The sequence below is a fragment of the Apis florea genome, unplaced genomic scaffold (genome assembly GCF_048593485.1).
Source record: "Apis florea isolate Af1SG1 unplaced genomic scaffold, ASM4859348v1 contig_2272_pilon, whole genome shotgun sequence".
NCBI lineage: Eukaryota > Metazoa > Arthropoda > Insecta > Hymenoptera > Apidae > Apis > Apis florea.
In genome coordinates this window covers 3747065-3766602 of record NW_028256549.1, presented here as the reverse complement: position 1 = coordinate 3766602, position 19538 = coordinate 3747065, and the positions used below count along the sequence as shown (strand labels likewise).

General features: G+C 45.0%; 1 protein-coding gene across 2 annotated transcripts in view; it reads right to left on the bottom strand.

Annotated features, from left to right (window-relative positions):
- heca (hdc homolog, cell cycle regulator) overlaps positions 1 to 19538 on the bottom strand; it is a 141017-nt gene that overhangs the window by 25550 nt on the left and 95929 nt on the right. The window contains exon 3 of one of the 2 annotated variants that reach the window (XM_086902367.1): positions 9151 to 9204. The exons of the other annotated variant lie outside the window; for it this stretch is intronic. Coding sequence (XP_086758493.1) covers positions 9151 to 9204 — 54 coding nt within the window. The remainder of the gene's footprint in view (positions 1 to 9150; positions 9205 to 19538) is intronic. 2 annotated transcript variants of the gene reach the window in all.

The window sequence follows — 19538 nt, the reverse complement described above, 5'->3', positions numbered from 1 at the left end:
TCAGCGTAATATTTTTTTAAAAGTTTTAATTTTTCCATTTCTTCACATCATTTCACGCTTCTTTCTAAATTTCGTAAAAACTATAATCATCCTCTCCTTTTAGATGATCGTCTTCGAAACTTCAAAAAAGGAAGAAAAGACTTTTTCCAAGATTTTTCGAATCGACGCAAAAATTTTCAGCAATGATTCGACAACCAAACGAAAACGATTCCATCGAGCGCGTAGGCGGCGTCGAATCACTCGTCCACCACGCAAGGCACGCATCAGGAAAGACTTTTCCTTTTTAAACGAGAAGGAAATTCGCGACAGCCACCGGTTGTCAATTATCCATCCGCGCGCATTTACCATGCAAACGAGGGATGGGGTACGTGGATGAAAGTTGAACAAGCTCGCCTTGTTCCCTCGCAACGATATCGACGCAACAAGGAGGAGACGCTACACCACCACCGGCGAGTCGACCGTCCTCCTCCTCCTCCTCCTCCTCCTCCTCCCGTAATAGCCAAACGGCAGAAAAACCCATTGTTCTCGCAATAATTGGCCCCCGGTGAGTTATGACGCGGGAACGTCGTAAAGTCTGCGGCGAGCAGCCTTTAACGATTGTCCGCCTTTATGTACTTTATGTATTGCAACCCTCTTGAAATGTCGCTGCTGGAAAGCTTATACGATCCACCGACCGGCGACAAAGTTTCCGTTGTACCAACTGTTCGAAGGGAATTGAATTTTTCTGATTTCTTACCACGTGCCATGGTTTCGTAGTATAAATTCATTGGAAAGTTGAAGAATATTTAGAAAAATATATCTTCTCGAAGTTATAATTTGTTCCTTTTACAATAAATTCTATTTTACTTGTTTGCTATCTTATTTGTTATTTCTTGAATCGTGAAAGATAAATCTCTCCTTGTGCAAACTTGCATATCACTCGTTTCCTTTATAACGAAAATTTCCGAAGCGCGTCAAAAAAATTTTAAAATTTACCTTTAAAAAAAGAAAAATGGATAAGCTAATCACAAACGAATTACGAAAACGTTTACATCGCGATAATACCCATACAAAAACAATTTAAAATAATTTACAAGTCGAAGGCACGTAGGAGGAGAGGATACCGCGAATGTCGTTCACGGGTCATAAATCGCGCGAACAACGTTAAATTTCGCGTAATGGCTGTGAGAGCAAGGACACGGTTCGCGACGATCAGGGACAACAAGACAAACCGGACACGCGTAAAACCGGCCGTAACGATTACCAGCGGTCGGTATATATCTGCGGGCGGAAGTGGAGGTGCAATCTTGCAGCAGCTGCCCGATAAACCGAACCATCGCCACGGTTGACGAGCGTGGAAAAGGTGACGTTTCTACGCGGAAGCGCGATCGAACAGGGCACAGAAAAGATTGGCTTCGACCAGTTTTTTTCTCTTTCTTTCTTTCCTTTTTTTTTTTTTTTTCCACTATCACTCCAACCGTCCGCCCGATAGAAAGATAGAAAATCCAGTTTTTCGTCGAGGGGGAAAAAAGTTCGCGTCTATTTATAGACGATAATAAAAAACGAGTATGATTTTCGATAAATATTAATCGATAATTTGAGCCGCTTCGAGATTGACTTATCGTTCGTCGATAAAGCTACGCGTATTATATACACGTTATAAAATGCATATAAAAGTTACTTAAAAGCCTATGAGTAATGTTTACTCGTTCGTGAATAAGAAACGCTAAGATTCGCGTAAAAATCTTATTCGCAAAAAGATTGGATAATCGTCACTAATCGTATTTATCCGTTCGAACATTGATAAAAAAAAAAAAAAATCAATTGGATAATTCGAGCCGTGTATCCTCGTCGCGTGAGTACGTTATTATTATACACATCTTCGGAGTAAACTCACTACTACTTCACCACACTTCTTGGCGCCACGAGAGATCTCCCTTCCCTTAAAACGAAATAAAAGAAAATACACCGCAAGTACAAGCTGATACACGATTCCAAGACGGTTATCTCGGCTTTATCAAAAGCCTCGACCCGTTTACAGGAATCATCCTCGGATCGGGACAGGATACAAAGAGAGAGGGAAAGGTGGCTGAATAATAACAACTGCCAAGGACCACCACCACATACGCCACACCTCCCCCGTTCCAACGGAAGCGAACACGACACCGGACGCTTGTTTCTCTCTCTCCTGCGAGTGGAACACGCGAGGAGACTTCGATCGGCATTGATTTCGCTCGCCTGCTCGTTTAATTGAACCACCTACAGGAGACGCACACAGAGAGAGAGAGGAGGGATGGCGATGAGTACCGGTTCTGAGCCACGTAGGCCCCGTTTTAATTTATTATCCTGGCCCCGATCTCTCGGCTAATGGAATGCCCTGCGTGGCTCGCGGAAAAGCGCTCGGCATTTCTATATCCACCTCCGTACCCGACTTCCAACACGACTGGTTTTTACGAGTCTACCACTAACAGCCGTGCTCTCGACTTCATCTTGCTCCGATCGATCTCCATTCTCTCTCTCTCTTTCTCTCTCTCTCTCTCTCTCTCTCTCTCTCTCTCTCTCTCTCTCTCTCTCTCTCTCTCTCTCTCTCCCTCTCTCCTTGTACGACATTGCTAAACGACGATTTTAAACCGTTTCTGATCTTCGAGTATTTACACAAAAGATGAAGAAGAATCTGCTAATTTGCAGGAATATTTCTCGAAAATTTCTAGAACACTTTAATTATTTCTCTCGAATCGTTACGCATGCGATCCCGACGTAGATTCCATTTTTAAATTCAATCTCCTCTTCAAAATTCTCGCGAATTTTGCTACACTTGTCCATTCTTCGATGGTGAATCGATGATCGATCGCGATCGGGGGATGAAACGCGGTGAAGTCGTTCGAGGAATCGACGCGATTTCTCCCTTAAAAGCGAGCTGCTCCGCTCGAAGACGTTCCACGGAAAAAAGAAAACGCGGCGACCGCTTTTTCGTTCCCCGCATCGTCCCCCGGAGAGCTAGAAACCTGAAGAACCAGGCGAAAAGCCAGGGATCGGAAATGGAGATAGTTGGAGGAGAAAGAGAGACTCCTTGGCCGACTCTGGACGGCTCCTCTCTCTCTCTCTCTCTCTCTTTCCTCCTCTTCTCGATACCCTTTTTCATCGAGAGATCCATCGTGGAACCAGATCCAGTTCTCCAGACCGATCTCTCGTTACCCGGTTGGGAAAAATCGGTCGTCGTCGTCGTCGTGTCTCTCGACCCGGTAGGAGAGGCTCGTTATACGCACTGCCGACCAATCATCGACGATCAAAAACAAGGCGGCTTGCTATAAACTCGAATGCTTGTTGTTGTTGTTGGTTCGAAACGCTTGCCAGTATCGTGGAAACCTTCGAACGGAATGGACTTGTCCGAAGAAAATGTTGTTAGCGAAGAAAAAGAAAAGAAGGACCTCCTACTTGGGTGATGGTGGTGGTTCCCTTTAGTCCGCAAGAACGAATATCGAATAAAATTTTTGAAACAGTAAATGGGAAATATGTGAAGATGAAATCTTCGATTTTGTTATATTCTGTTTATATATATATATATATATATATATCATGTTTATGATCGCTGACGTTTTTGTGCTGATCGATATTTTTCTCGTTAATTAATTATTATTTACCAACGGTAAGTAAGTGTGGTCATTAAAATAATAACGTGATGTTTGTATCGATGACGCAGTTTCGCATTTTTTTACTTCGGTCACAGTGTAAAAAGTAAGCAAAACGCAGAGATTGGAAAGCGATCGAGCCGATATAAAATCCACGGTCGAATGGAGATCTCTTCGGATCGTAGGCGCCGATCGCAACTTTTATAATTTCCATTTCCTGTTTACCATGCGTCCCTGACGATAATACACGTACGGCGTAATTGTAACGAGGAATGTAACTCCACCCAATTTACAGGAATGCATAACCGTGTCGAAGGAAACGCGATCTCCTATCTCCGCTTTCAAGTATCGATTTTCGAATCGGAGAGATCGAACAATGCGCAACGCGACGAAACAACAACCACCCACCCTCCTCTCCTGATGATTTTTCCGTTTCTCAAAAAGATTATTGACCTGTCCTTGTAGAGTATATAACGTACAGAACGATCAGAATTGATCAGAGTTTACATTTTATCGTACAAATAACAAAAGATAGAATCCACAAAAAATTTAGGTGGAAAAAATTTCTCGCCATATTTACATCGGTTAGTTTTACTAGATATTACAATATCGACAATCTTCCTCTATAAAATCGAATTTGATCGAAAATATCGAAGCGAATCATAGGATATTTCCTGCCCCCCCCCCTCCCCTCTCCAAGAGCTTTAAAACTTAGAAACGTTGAACGGCAAGGTGATTCTGCCGTGGAGTATACGAGAAAGAAACCAGAGAGTGTTTCACACCTCTGATAATGGACACGGAAGCGTAGTATTTCAATTGGAAACGGTATACCCGGTAGCGCGTGTGTATATAGAATTGGCAGATAGGGTCTGACCAGGTACGATCCGTTACTACTGGCAAATAGAATATTGACTAATTTGGCGGCGGTTAAGTGGAGATCTGCGATCTCGCCGAGGAGGAGGCTGGTGGAGAGAGAGAGCTCACGGTTTGCAGATTTATCTGACAACCTCGTTGCGGAGGCACGGTGTAGCCCGTAAATTATAGCTGGGCTTAAACCCGTGGCTCGAGGAGTTAGATACTGCTCGCGATCGCGTGACGAAGAAACCTCGGGGATAATAAATGCGGCTGCGGACCCACGATTTTTCTTCTTCTTTCAACCGCGCAGGTGTGTAACGTTCGTCCACACGAAAATTTTAATCCGTTTGTTGCTCGTCGCAAAATTTCATCGAGTATTTATTTATCGTATTCTTTTTTTCTTTTTCACGATCTGGCACGTTTCCACGAGACTGTGCATTTCGATAACTCGAATGTGTATTTTCCAAATAATATATTTAACGAGAATTCGGGTAATTATTACATTATCCATCGTTGTTGTATTATTGTAACTGAATTGTAATCGATCCAAGATAATTATCGCGACTGGCTCGCGAAAGAAAATTTTCTAGAGCGATTTTACGAGTTTCCAGTGGAAGGAGAGGAGGATCACCCGGCCAAATTACGAGCGATCGTAAAAAGCGGTAACGAGCGATCGTCTTTAACTCGATCGAATTAGCGGGTTGACGTTTATTATCCCATCCGAGCAACATTTACACCGTTCTTAAATTAACCAATTCTCGCCGTGTCCCAACTAATTCCGCAATTTTAACATCGGGCTTTATCGGGGATTTCACGTATCGCGCGATATTTAGAATTCCCTTTGTATCCTCGGCCTTCGAGATCCTTCGAGAGAGTTTCCAATCTCCGAATTCGCAGACCCTCGGTTATCCTCGCCTACTTCCAAAACCCTCGAGGATCTCACGAAATCTTCGCCTCCTTCTAATGGTACATCCCTCACAACCCTCCTGACAACATTCCGGAGAAACCTCCCTCAACTCCCGAAACGAAGAATTCCAAAGTAACCTGCTACGTACGTACCTGTTTCGACAGGAACTCAACCAACTCGAATCTCGAACCCGAAACTCGAGGAAAACTATCGTATAATTGTTGTTCAGCTATTGTTCAATCGATCGTGGAAGAAGAATTTTTTGAATTTCTTCTCACCCCCTTTGCGGAACGAAATCCAAAACCATTCATCCCCCCGATGATAATCATCCGTGATCGATGATGGTGAAAAGAAAATAGAGAAAATTATTTCTCAAGGTATTATATAAGGTATTATCAATGGACGATATATAAGAAAAAAAAAAAGTGTAATCTAATCTTCCAAAAGATTATTTCCTCTCTCGAAAGCAACGATTTTTACGAACAAAACATCATCTCTTCTCTCGAAAACAAAACTCGAAGGGGAACAACAATTACTTGTCCGCGCGAACGTTTATCCAACGATTATCAACCACCGTGAAGAAAAGACGGAGAGAGAAGGCCGTCATCCCCGCGAAATACAAAGCGAAAGAGGACATCGAGAGAGAGAGAGAGAGAGGGGGAAAGAGAAGGCGAGACGCGGTTTGAAGTGGCACTCCCTGTCTGTCGACCCACGCCAGCTATCTTGCGGCCTGTCACACGATATTATTATGTGCACATGCCCATGTATCACGGACTACCTGACAGATCGGACTCGTATCTATACCAGCCGGCTAGGTGTGGTTACACTCGGTACTCTCCGCTCGTGTGCGTCTGCCCGCACGATAAAATAAACGAGCTTCTCTCTCTCTCTCTCTCTCCTTCCCTCTTTCGCACGCCAGTAGTCTCACCTATCACTTCTCTCACCTGACCGACCTGCCTCCCCCTCTTCCTCCTCCTCGATCGCGACCGATGCACACCAGTCGAGTTAACTTTTAAGGTCACAGACCTCCGGAGAACCGTGTTCCTACTCCCGTGAACGGAGCGAAACGAGGGCGAGACCTCGACGAAGAAGAAGTCTGCTACCACCACCACAGAGAAAACTTCCCTCCCTCTCTCTTTTTCGCGCCTTTCTTTCTTGGAACGAGCGGTGGGTTCTCGATGCGTATTATCTCGAATTACGGCCCTGTTACCGAATCCTCCTCCTCCTCCTCCATCGATCCATTCTCTCGGACGGCGAGAGATTCTGGATCCGAGAAACCGCGGATCGGTGGTTCCAGACGAGTCGAGGAGGAGAGGAGTGTTGGAGTGGTGGGAGGAAATTCGAAGTGAAGCCACGGGTGGTTGAGAGACAGGAATGGATACTCCTCCTCTGTCTCTCTTCTTTTTTGAAGGATTGTTTGACGAGGGGAGGTTGTTGAGAGAGAGGAGGGATATATATATATATATATATATTGGCGAAAGTAGGGCATAAGACGAAGGGGGAGGAAAAAGAAAAAGGAGAGGATACGCAAGTTTCGATATTCAGCGAGAGAGAGAGAGAGAGAGAGAGGTTAACGACCCGATGACGAGGGTCGTGGACTGATTAGTCACGTAGCCGGCGCCCACGTTGACTAGGAACGAGATACGCGGCGACGCGCGTTGAAGAACTGCCAGACACACTGTGAAATCGTGCCTTTATCTCTGGATCTTCTTTGTCGATCGATTCGTAAATGGATATGAATTCAAGCGGAGCAAGGACTCCCAAGGATTCGTCTACTACGAATCTTCCAAAGATTCCATTTTTGAAATTGTTTTCTTACTCGAATTTAGGACACGTAAAAAAAAAAAAAAAAAAAAAAAAAAAAAAAAAAGAAAATGGTTCGAAAGTCTGTTCCTTCCAAGATTGCAGGTGCGTGCAACAACTTCGTTTCGGCGAAGTGGTGATGTAACACGATAATTGCATAAATCCTAGGACGAAGTCGGGCCGCAGCTGCGCGAGATCGGCGTGCAATCATCGTGAATCTCGGGCCCTCCTTATATAAATCACAGCTCGATTAAGAGAAACGCGATACATACGCGGGGGCGCGCCTCCACCCTTCGGGGACACAATGTCTCGCCCTTGCACGAAATATCATTTTTCCCTGGACCTATCCTCCCTCTCCCTCTCGTAATTTCTGCCAAGAGTTTTGAATCCGGTTAACATTCGTTCTTACATACAGATCGATTCCTTCGAACAATTGCATTGTTGCTGTTGTGAATAATGTCTTTTGGAATTCTTTTGTGCTTGGAATTTGTATTATTTAAACGCGATAATTAATTATCGTGCCGTTCTCTTTTAACCGGGATTATTTGTGATGATTCGTAATTTACGATTCACTTCGTTTCGAGATTCACTTTTGTAACTTTTTTCTCGGACGCGAAAATAAATTGGATCGTAAAGAGCGCGATATTCTCCAATTGAAAGATGTTACTTTTGCATCGAGCTGTATAATACATATATAAACGTGTATATCGAAGATAATAAAAGATGAAAAAAAAAAAAGAAAGAAAAGTTTCGCAAAGGCCACGAGAAACATTGGGAATCGTAATATGGTACAAGGACGACAACAACCACCCCCTGAGACTTGACCGGACACCGCGCGCTCGTCTCCGTCCTTTTTTCTCTCCTCGCTGCACACACAGTTTTTCTCACTCCTCCTCCACGATCCTTCGCGTTCATATTGCACAACCAACAACCGGTCCCCGGTGCTGATTTCGCGATGCTGAGAAACCCGTCTCCTCCCCCTCCCTCTCGTAACAGGGACCGCACACACGCGAGAATTTCGTGACTCGGGACAAAAAGAGACGTTGATGAATCGTCGAAAACTCGGTCATTTATTCCTCGTTTGTCTCTCGAAATCTTTAAAAAAAAAAAGTATTTCCAATATAAAGATAATAAATCGTTTTCTAACTGCACAATCCAAAATTTCGAAACTCAAATGGACTCTTTCCACCACCCTAGAATCCTAATTCCTCCCCGATCTTCGATTCGAGCAACGAACACGAGAATATGCCAGAGTCTGCTTATCCCACGAATTACCCGAATAACATCGCATACCGGCGTCCTAATCGGATAAGAGAAGAGGCGAGCACACGTGGGCCTCGCCGAAGAGTGGTGCGACAGCACAAAGAGCCTTTCCAACCGGCCGTGAATGATTTACTCGCAACGGCTCGCCGCGCTCATACACCCGAGCGTGCGCTAATAAAAGCAGACACCCATCCCGATTCACCGAGCTCTCGTGTCTTTGGAGCGCGACAACCACGGAGGACGACGAGCAGAGAGAAGGAGAAGCTGGTGTTTCTTTCCTCCAGTTCCCCCAAGGAAGCGAGCGTCATCACAATTCGCCTACGACGATTATTTTTCCAGGCCTTTTTTTTTTTTTTTTACTTACTGCCGACGAATTTGAATTTCGAAATTACGATTGCAATTATCGACGGAACGTCGAAAAGCGTCCTTTCGCGCGATAAATTCGATACAGTTAAGGGGAGGAGGGTTGAGCGGTGTAAAATAAAAACTTTTGACGGCGAGGAAAATTGGGCGAAGAAATAACGTGGTGGTTTGGAAAGTTTGTTTGGAAAGTTGTTCGGTGTAAAATTCGTTTTATTATAATACTAGGCCAAGGATGTTAAGAAAAAATTTTGATACGAATTAAACGGAAATCCATTTCACTCTTTAAGTAAACATCCGTAACCTGTATTTACGCACTTAAATGAACGAAATAAAATATTCTTTTATCTTTACCCGTTCAGCTGCCGACAATAATGATAAAATCCTCAACGGGGATTCACAGCTTACCTGAAACAAAAATTAACGGCAAAGTTAGAAACATATTATTACACCAATCAAGAACAAAGAACGCAACCAAAGATATCTACTAATCGATACCAGAGAACACGCGGTTAATTCCAGGATCGCGCGCAAATAGATAGAAACGATGTCCATAAGAATAAGAGGCTATCATCCCCTGAATCGAGCCCACGAGCGAAAGGCACGCGAGGATCCCTCTGTGGAGAGGCAGAATTAAACAATCCTTCCTCTCGGCCGCCCCTTTCCAAATTCTCCTCTCCTCCCGAAATCCACCCCTTTCGTCCAAACAGCAGACCAAGACATTTACCCGCTCGTGCGTAAGGGAAATATCTTTCGGGCCGAGAGGAGGCGTCTCGGCCTTGTTTGCCCGCCCGCTTCCATCCCAAGAGGGTTGGGAGGAGGAGAAGGCGCGTAATGAAAATGGCCCCTCGTAATTCGACGCGGACCCTGACCGCAAGACAAAGAGAGAGAGCTCCTCCTTATCTAAAAATGTCCCTCCGACATATATATATATATATATGCCACCCTCTCATTATAGCTCGGTAATAACCCCCTCCTGCCCCCTCGATACATCCCGCACGATCGTCATGCGCGCTTTATCAGATGGATATCCCTTTGTCCGCGTGTGTCCCGGAGAGAACCGGTCCGTTTTTATTGCCCGAGACTCTGGATATTATTATTGGCCTGTTTTGCCACGAGTTTCGAGAGAATGCTCGGCGTGTCCCCGGCTTTTCGACTCGTCGTCATAATTTTCATCATCTCCCGGTTATCCAAGAAGATTCGGAAAGATGATGGACGAATAGAAGAAGTTTTATCTTTACGACAACGAGGAGAATTTTGTTGACCTGATCGAGACAGTTTATATGTTACTGTCGAATTCCTTTGTTTTTTCGTTGTTGCAATCGAGGATTAAGAGTTAGTAGAATACTTGGAAGCTTCTGTTTTCAATCTGTTTCCAAATTCACTTTCGATCGATTAAGTAAGAGAATGATTTCGAAATATGTTCGATCGATTCGACGCGAGGGTAATTGTTAACGAAACGTAATGGCATATACGTCGAGTGTAACCTCGCGTCCAAGAATAAATAAGCCCATCGGCGGCGGGACGAAGCTTTCATTACAGCCGTTGGTAATAAGCAACGGTGGCCCGCCGTCTACCGGCTGGAGGAGGCCACGCGTGTACGTGTCCGGAAGATCGAACCGGTAGATAGGACGGCCTCCTCCTCGGCGGATCGTGCGCGAATCGAGGGAGGGAAGGGAAAGGGAGGGCAGCACACGTCCGTTTCTCGTGTCGTTTATCACGGATCTCGGTTCTCCATGGCCAGGACCACTGGAACAATGGCTGGATACACGCCTCTCCCCCCCGCCTCCCCCTCCTCGTAGCGAGGCGATACGATCGTACAGGAATTAAGAGTCCACGCGTGAGTCCAGCTGCTGCACAAGTTCACCCGCCGGCTTGACGAACTTCGAAAGATCGGATGATGACGCGGCGGATCGTAGTCTTTCGTCCCATGGGTTTTGTATACAAGCGTATACATCGACTCGAGATATTGATTTTATAACGATAGTAACCGATAGTACGTGTTCGTTACAAAAAATTCGATAAAATTTAATTCTATGAAAGAATGAAACAGACTCTTTTTTATATACCAAGAATCGAGATGAAAGTAGTTGAAGGTCGGTCGATCATTCGGATCGAAGCGAAATTCATTTGAATCGGAGAACAACGCATGGAAGAGTCCATGGAAGAGCCGAGAGAAACGATCCCGACACAAATCCTTGGTCCTTTATCACCACCGAGTGATCCAACGCCCCCTAAACGCGGCCCCGCCAATGAATAGACTCCATTTCCCGAAACACACCACCTTTGTCTCGTATCGCTAATCCCGGCGTCCCTAATTTTCCTTTACGACCGTTAACCACCTCGTCCCGAATTCGGAAAAGGTCGACGCGTGGATGTCGTCGACCGAGCTTAATTCCAACGCCTCTTATCAGTGGCAACCTCGAGAGGGTGAGCAAGAAGATTCTCCTCGTGTTGGAGGATTGGAACGCGTTATCTACGCAGTGTCGTAGCTGGAAACGGATGGGGAAGTGTATTGTATTGGCGCGTCGTTGTTAACACCTGTCAGACGTGTGGCCCGTGTTGAATTTTGATACGAAGCGAGGACACGAAGGATGACTTCGCGATATATTTTCGATTTGATAGTTTTGCAAATGTTTTACCAAAGAACGGACAATATAATCATTGTGCGAATTCACTTTCGACGTAAAATGTTATAGAACGAGCTAGGAAAGCAATTATACTCCTCCTCCACGTTGACGTAAGATTTGCTTATGAACAGACTTAATGATATAATATGTTGGAACAGAGTTATATCTTTCACAAAATTTATTCCAACTTATTTCTAGCCTGCCGCCGCTTCTTCGAACCGGATTTAAACTCGAGTTGGAGGAATATATTCTGGCACACCGTTCCACGCGTCATCCAGCAGGAAAGTAAGCGTCGTCCCGGCCATTCAGGCGGCAAGCCGACAGCGAAGAGGTGCCAACGAAGTCAAAAAGCTTTCTCTCTCTCTCTCTCTCCTCGTTTCGCCGAGCGAAAGAAGGGGTTTGGAAGGAACGACGGATATATACGGAAGGGGAAGAGAGAATGGAGGAAGGAATTAGAGGGGGCACCGTGTAATCCCGCCGCTACCAGTAATTAGCGATATTTGCATATCTCTGCAGAGTGTCCCGGAGAGTCGAAGGAGAGAAGCGAGGAAGAAGCGATTTACATGCGAATGGGCTTACTTCGAGCACCGCGAAACCGACGTTCCCGTAAATAAAAACTGTTTATGAACGATGCAGATGCCAGGGGGAGGGAGAAATGGTGGAAGGATCGTGAGTCGGTTGCCAACCACCTCGGCAGCTGATCGAATAATATACCCCTCCTATATAAAATATAGGAGGGATTTAAAAGTCTTTCCCACTTGGGTATTTTCGCGATCGAAGTTCTGAAATTGATGTAAAAAAAAAAAAAAAAAATTGTGCCGAATCGTGTATTTAAACTTTTGCAAATAATAAGAAGCTGCCACTCTTTATAAAAAAAAATATTCCATATTCGAATATCGTATTTTTAGAATTTAAATCCATCCATCAAAAAGTTTGTCCGTATCTCAAAGTGGAAAGGATCGATACGGAGATATAACCGTTTTCTTCTAAAAAAATTTTCTTCTTAATTTCTTTCAAGCTAAAATGTTCGTTCGAATCGCTACGCGTGGCCGATTAGCAAGCGATACCTGGCCTCTTGAAAGATAAAGGAAGGGGAGAGAGAGAGAAAGAGAGAGAAAGTAAAAGGTGGTATAGGTTAGGATAAATTCTCTATCGGGGAAAGTTTGTACGATAGACGTCCCCGTTTTGCATAATCGCGGCATAATTCGTCGAGTTTATCGTTGGTTCGTGTCCCTAATGTCTCGGAAAGTTCTTCGGCCCCCGTCCACCGTGGAGAGGAAGGGCGTCGACAATGCCTCGTTAGTAGCTAATGGCTCCGTGAAAGAACTAGGATTAAGAGTTGTAAACCACCTTGCAAATTACTCGCTTCCCCCCTCCCTTCCTCTCCCCTCCTTTCTCCACTCGACGAATCGAACGGTATATATAAATATATATCCGGCGAGAGGATCGTCAAAGGTGGCTCTTTCTTTCTTTCCTCGTTTCCCCAAAAATTCTTTGTTACAGCGATTTTCGTTTCCTCTTTTTCTTTTTTTTTCCTTTTCTAGAAAAGATCAAACCAGCAGAATGTGAAGAATTTGTTAGTACAATTAGTGTATTAATTGGATATCGATTTTAATGAACGAATTTAAACGATAAAAACAGAAACCATTAAAACAGCGTTCAGAACGAATTAGAACGGAAAAATTTCTTGTTTATACAGAAGAAAGATGTTATTTGTCGAACTTTCGAAAGCGACGGTCTTCGACTGTGTTCTTCTCGGCAATTTCGCCGATACGATAATCGTATACCACGGATGCGATGGGGTGCGAAAGATAAATACTGGCAAATTATCCGATTTAACGTGTTTTATAGGGCGGCTGAACGAGGCTCGCTTAATTTTGGGAGGAAGGGAGGAGAAGAAGAGTTGAAGGAACGCGGAGAGAGAGTCTGTAAAGTTTCCTGGAGCGACGAACGGGGGAAGGTGGCGAGACCAGTAAAATTTTACTGCCGAACACGCCGCCCGCCCAATGAATTTGCATGGAAATTCGCAGTCAGAACCGCGTCGTGAGAATTAACCGAGTTACACGTAATGAGCAGCGAAAGTGGATCCAGAGAGGGGATTGGACGTTTCGAAAAGACCATTCGCGGTATCGATCCGCCACGATAATTTTTTTCCATCCTCTTTAAGATAAATAATGGAATCTAATTTCTGTAAAATTCTTCGTCCAACTTGACGTAAAAAAAAAAACCTGTCCAAACTAAATAAATGTTCGAAATAATATTCTTTCTCGTTCTTGCACCCACGAAAAAAATAGAGCGTAATTGGAAGAAAGAAGAAAACGCTCGAAACCATTATTTCATGTAACATTTCTCGCGAGAGAAATTGCGAACAAAACGTGGTGGTGGAGGATTCTGCGTCCGAAGGGTGTCCTTTGAAAGAAAGGGAAAACGAAGTGACCGACGACGAAGAGGAAAAAAGAAGAGGAGGAGAGAAGCTTTCGTCTCGAGAGAGGGAGGGAGAGACAGAGACAGAGAGAGAGAGAGCTCGTTTAAATTATGAAATTACCAAGTCCGTGTAAAAGCCTCGTCCCGTAAGCTTCTTATAGGAGTTAACTAACCTCGTAAAATTAGCAGCTAGGTGTAAACTTCCTCCTCCCCGGGAGCAGCGCTCTTCCTAACCCTTTCCCGTTCTCTCTCTCTCTTTCTCTCGTCAGGTTCCGTCACCTCGTAAAACCCGATGTCGAGACAATGCCAAAACCTTGGCTTGAGAGAGAACCCGATGGAATACTCCTCCTCCTCCCTCCATTTTCTCGACCCTTTCCAAGCCAACATCCAGCGTGTCGAGGGCATGAACCCTTCCGCGAAACCTTGGAGGAAGGTTCCCCATCCTCCGAGAAGCGCGGCTAGGTGGAACGAAATTTCGGGAACGATTGAAGTGGCATGTTATACCAGAAGGAGTACCACCACCCACCACCTCTCTGTCGAATAAGTAACGCGGATGTTCCAAGAGTTGGCAAGCAGAATTTCGATGCCTTCCTTCGTTTCCGGGAGCGGTTTATAAACGAAACCGAGTTGGAAACTCTCCAGGTATCCATCGGTGAATATTCGAGAAGCGGATTCCCCCATCCTCTTACAGCACACAGACGACGCAACAAACCGATGTAAATAAGGATTCCTGGTGGAATTTTGACGGAGGCAGCAAAACGTGTGCACGCACACGTCGAAGCATCAAAAAAACCACATTGTAAACGCGTATCGCTTACTTTCACTCTTTTCCTTTTCGATTTCTTTCTTCCGTATCAATTTCATCGATATCAACGTTGTTGATACAATTTATACGTGTCGTCCTTTTTTTCTCTCGAAACGAAGAAAGAATGCGCGCGCTTATCAACAATTAACCATCATCAGATTCGATGACGATCGAGAAAAGATCGAGAAGTTGGCAACAACTTTTCCCTTTCCCCGCTGGAGTTGACTATCGGCGATGTGATATCGATTTCCAGAGAGACAGTCGCTACACCACTACACTCTCGTGTCCGGAATTGGCTGCTCGAGTACGTGACTCAATTTTACACGAGGATATCGGGGGCTGATTTTCACCCTCGTCGCGCGACTCGCGAGACATGCATATTTAGAACAAATACAACCTCCTCCTCCTCCTCCTCCTTCCCCCCTCCTTTTTTTATTCGTAAGTTATTCTCTCTCTCTCTCTCTCTCTCTCTCCGCTGCTCTGCATTTAAACACGTAGTTTGCTTAATTTATGCGAGTCAACCCCGGGTGGAGGGTGGGCCAGCCATTCAGCCGTTCGAGGGCCCAGGTATGAATAGCGCGGGCAACCGTCGAAACTTTGTTCGTTAAAAGGAAGAAGGAGAAGAAGAAGAAGGTCTTGGAAGCCGAGCCTGTTCCAGGGGGAACCGGAAATTCGACGCGGGGGTAATTACGAATTCAACGTGCCGCACCGGTCCTTTGTCGATGGATTGGAAAACTTCTCCACCCTCTCTCTCTCTCACTCGGTCTCTCATTAAACCGGTTATCCCTATCCCGAAACCTTAAAGGCTTAAAGGTTTCGAGAGATCGCTGTAGTAACGAGATGTAGTAGTATATACACACCTACGAGATTTATCAGAGGATCCTTCGAATCCCTGAGAAGGAGAGGAGAGGAGAGATCTCGTGATATCTCTGCCCCCTTTCCTTCGACCACGAAACTTCGCCAAAGGGAACGTAAGTAGGAGAGGGAGGAGGTGAAGAGGAAGGATACAACGAGGTGAAAATATTAATTGCAAAACGTCGATTCGGGAGAGAATGTATGAAAATCCATTTCGTGGAGAGGAAGGGAAATTGACTCGTCCGTGCGTTGGATCGAAACTAGGGCTGCAACGTTTGCTCACGTTTCTCTCCTTCGTCGAAGAGAGGAGGAGAGAAAGGGGTGAAAGCACGAGCCGAGGAGGAGGCTAATGAAATTAATTGGCGGGGCGGAGAGAGGCGGCGGGGTGTGCTTCTTAAACGAGCAGCCCATCTGCATTTTAAATTTCGCGCCAGAAGAAAACGGACGGGGCCGCGCAGCGAATAATAAATATATCGACAACAGGGAGGGTGGGGAAAGGGTTGGATGAGTTTCTCGAGCGAGCGAGAAATAAAATTCAGCGGGCACGCACGGGGTTACGAGAACGATGGAGATTTACTGGAAAATTAAGAGGAGGAGAAGAAGAATATAAAATTAAAGGGAGAACCGAGAAGAGACCCACCCTTCGAATAAGGGCTTGCCGAATAATAAAAAAAAAAAAAAAAAAAAAGAAAGGAAGAAAGAAGAAGGAAAGAGGATTGGACGAGGGTGGGCTCTCGATGGCTCTCGGTTTTCGCAATTATTTTCGATTAATTAATCCAGTATCTCGCCGTTTTCAAAGCGAAACGAGGCTGCCGCGAATTAATTCCGTGCATTAATGTAACGCAGAAGGAAGAAGACGAGGGGCGCAGCGATGGGATCGAGTATCTCGCAGGATATAGAACACAATAAAATCGCGAAAATAAGAAGATACTTTCTCCAAATAAAACATTGTTATTCGTGAACAACTCATTCTACTCGATCTAATTTCTAAAATTCGAATCGACGATTTTTCTTTCCTCGTATTTACATAAGCAGATATATATCGAATCCCATCCCCAGACACGACACGACGCGACGACAACGTCCGCGCGGAAGGTTAGGTCGGGCGAGAAGGGGAGAGGAGAAAGAGGAAATTGCTGACCGCAAACGCGGTCGAGTTGCGTTCAATTCGAAACGTGTGGAGTGGAATGCGCGCAGTAGAATGGGAAAGGAGGCGGTCAGACGCGTCTGGTCGGAAGCTTGGGCAAAAATCGAGCCCGTCAAATCGAGCAAGAAAGAAAGAGAGAGGGGGAGTAAAAAGAGGGAGAAGAGAGGGCCACACCCTGGTATTGTTAACGAGCGCGCACAATGTCACGTATAATGCACAATGAGCTGTTCCGAGCCGACGCATTAAACGCAACGCACAATGATGCGTGCGCGAGCCCCGGAACATCCGACGAAAGAGGTAGGTGGAGAAACCCGCGAGAAAGCAGCCTCCGCTTCCTTTTTTTTCTTTTTCCGTTTCAACTTTTTTCACGATACGCGTCCGTGGTATGATTTACAGATATATTGTTTTCATTCGAAGGCGAAAACTTTTCCTCGATGGAAATTTAGAAGAGAGATGTAGAGATATATAAAGGTTCGCGATTACGATGTTACGATATTGGTTAGAATATCGGAGGATTATTAGATTTTTGGTAAGGGCATTCTTTCAATTGACCAAGTAATGTAATCTCAATTGAAATGAATTATTAGTCAGTTGTCGAACGATGTGTACAACTGTTTATTCGAAATAATTATTTTCTAAAAAAATAGAAAGAAAGTAATGGAGATAAGCGTAAACGAAGGAAGAACGGGGCTCGAGGAATGATTGAACGATTCGAAAGAAGCGGTGGAGAAGGAAAAAACGTACGGCGATCGAACCGTAGGAGGAAGAGAGGAGGCGAGGCAAACGAGATTGACGCGTTTATCCCGGTGACAGTGTCGACGTCTCGTTACAATTTTATCGAAACAAAGCTGTCGCCGGTTGATATTCAATTTCCTGGCGGCGGAACGGGCTTCCCTACGTTCCGCCGTTGGAACAATTCCGCTCTGCGCTTGGACAGGACAGACGATGGAAGGAGAAGAGAGATAGAGAGGAAGAGAGAGAGGGAAAGGAAGAGAGGAAAACGGAACCGCTTTCGTCGAATCGAGACGAGAGAGAACAGTTGTTCGCAAGCGAGTGAAAACGTGACAGTATCTCCAGACGCCGACGCCGGTTTTCCTTGTCGACTGTTACACGCGTCGAGAGAAACTAAACTCGATGATATTGTAAACGCGCCACGATACGAATATATATATATATATAAAATATCTGTCTCTGTTGTAGAAGTTTCTCTGACACGGCCGATAACGCGAGGAATGAGCAGAATGGGAGAAAGAATGAACTTGGCGGAGTTCCCTCCTCTTTCGAGGGTGCTTCCCTCGTTCATTTCACTTGGTGATATTTGGAGGCTGGGATTGGAGGAAGATGAGTATTGCGGGTAGTAAGATGATGATATGAAATAGAAGGAATGGGGGATGGTGGAATATGGCGGGTGGAAACGAAGGGAGTGGAAGAATAAGTTGGTCGATCGAGGCTGATGCGAATAGCTTCTATCTATTGTGTAAATAGCACAATGGGAAAATCGTAGATTTTTCTGAATCTGCGTTATTACGTTCATAGAGTTGAACCCGTTGGTATATCCATTTTATACGAATATTCCTCAATTTTTCCTTCTACTTCCTAATCGTAACTCTGACTCTCTCTTTTAATTTTTCTTTCAAACTTTTTTTCGTGAAAAAGAAATTTTGTTTAACAAAGGATTCGTGAAAAGGATTAGTTTCAAACCTGACCCAGAGACTCGATTTCCCTCGACTGGGTAAATAAATAAATACGGGGCATGGCCAACAGCTGGAACCGATTCTCCCCCTGCCGGGGACACATCCTTTGGCCAAACAAAAGATTGGAGAAGAAATTACAGTACGCGCGAACGAAACCTGGAATCACGCACATCCGCACGCATCTCTCCCCCTCGCCATTAAATCGAGGGGCCCTTTTGTTCGCCACGTTTCCTGGAGGAGGGAGGAGCCCTCCTCTCGATAGAAACGAGGAGCAATATCTCGGCGAGGCACGAAATGCAATGCGTTTTCGGCGTCACGGTGTCTGGACCCGAAACCACCGCTACGTTTTGCGGTTCGCAGTTGCACAGCGAAGATTTCGGGTTCGGCAGGAAACACGCGTCCGGCCGCCTTTTCGAGATTTCGAGTTCGTTGACTCTTCACCGTCCCTCTTTTCATTTTTCCTTCCCCGCCATATTCCTTCTCTCTCCTTCTTTTTCTTTTTCATCAATAATATTTTTATTAATCTATCCAATGTTAAATCTAATTTTGCCAACTGATATTGAATTGAAAAAGAGAATATAAAACTGAATAATTAAATATTTGAATTGTCGTTGTTGTTGCGCAAGATCGTCAAACTGTAAATAGAAAGAAATTAGCTTACACGTAAAGTAAAAGTATCCTCGAAGAGGGAGAGCACGCACGTGCGAGCCCTTTACGAAAATCATTCGTAAACGATTGCCTCCGAGAAGCGAACGGTGGCCTTAATTAAACCACGCGATTTCGAGAGAGCACCTCTCTCTCTCTCTCTCTCTCTCTCTCTCTCTCTCTCTCTCTCTCTCTCTCTCTCTCTCTCTCTCTCTCTCTCTCTCTCTCTCTCTCTCTCTCTCTCTCTCTCTCTCTCTCTCTCTCTCTCTCTCTCTCTCTCTCTCTCTCTCTCTCTCTCTCTCTCTCTCTCTCTCTCTCTCTCTCTCTCTCTCTCTCTCTCTCTCCTCTCAACGCTCCTGACCTCGAATCGTTTCTTTGATGATGCTCGATCGTTCTAACGAGATCCGCTTAATACAGCGGCGTCAAAATTTTTGTAGCCGAAAAATCGAAACGCGCGCCACCACTCTTGAAAATCCACTGAAAGAAAAAAGAGAGAGGATAATCGATCGATTACACGCAAACCTTCGAGCGCGAATAATTTC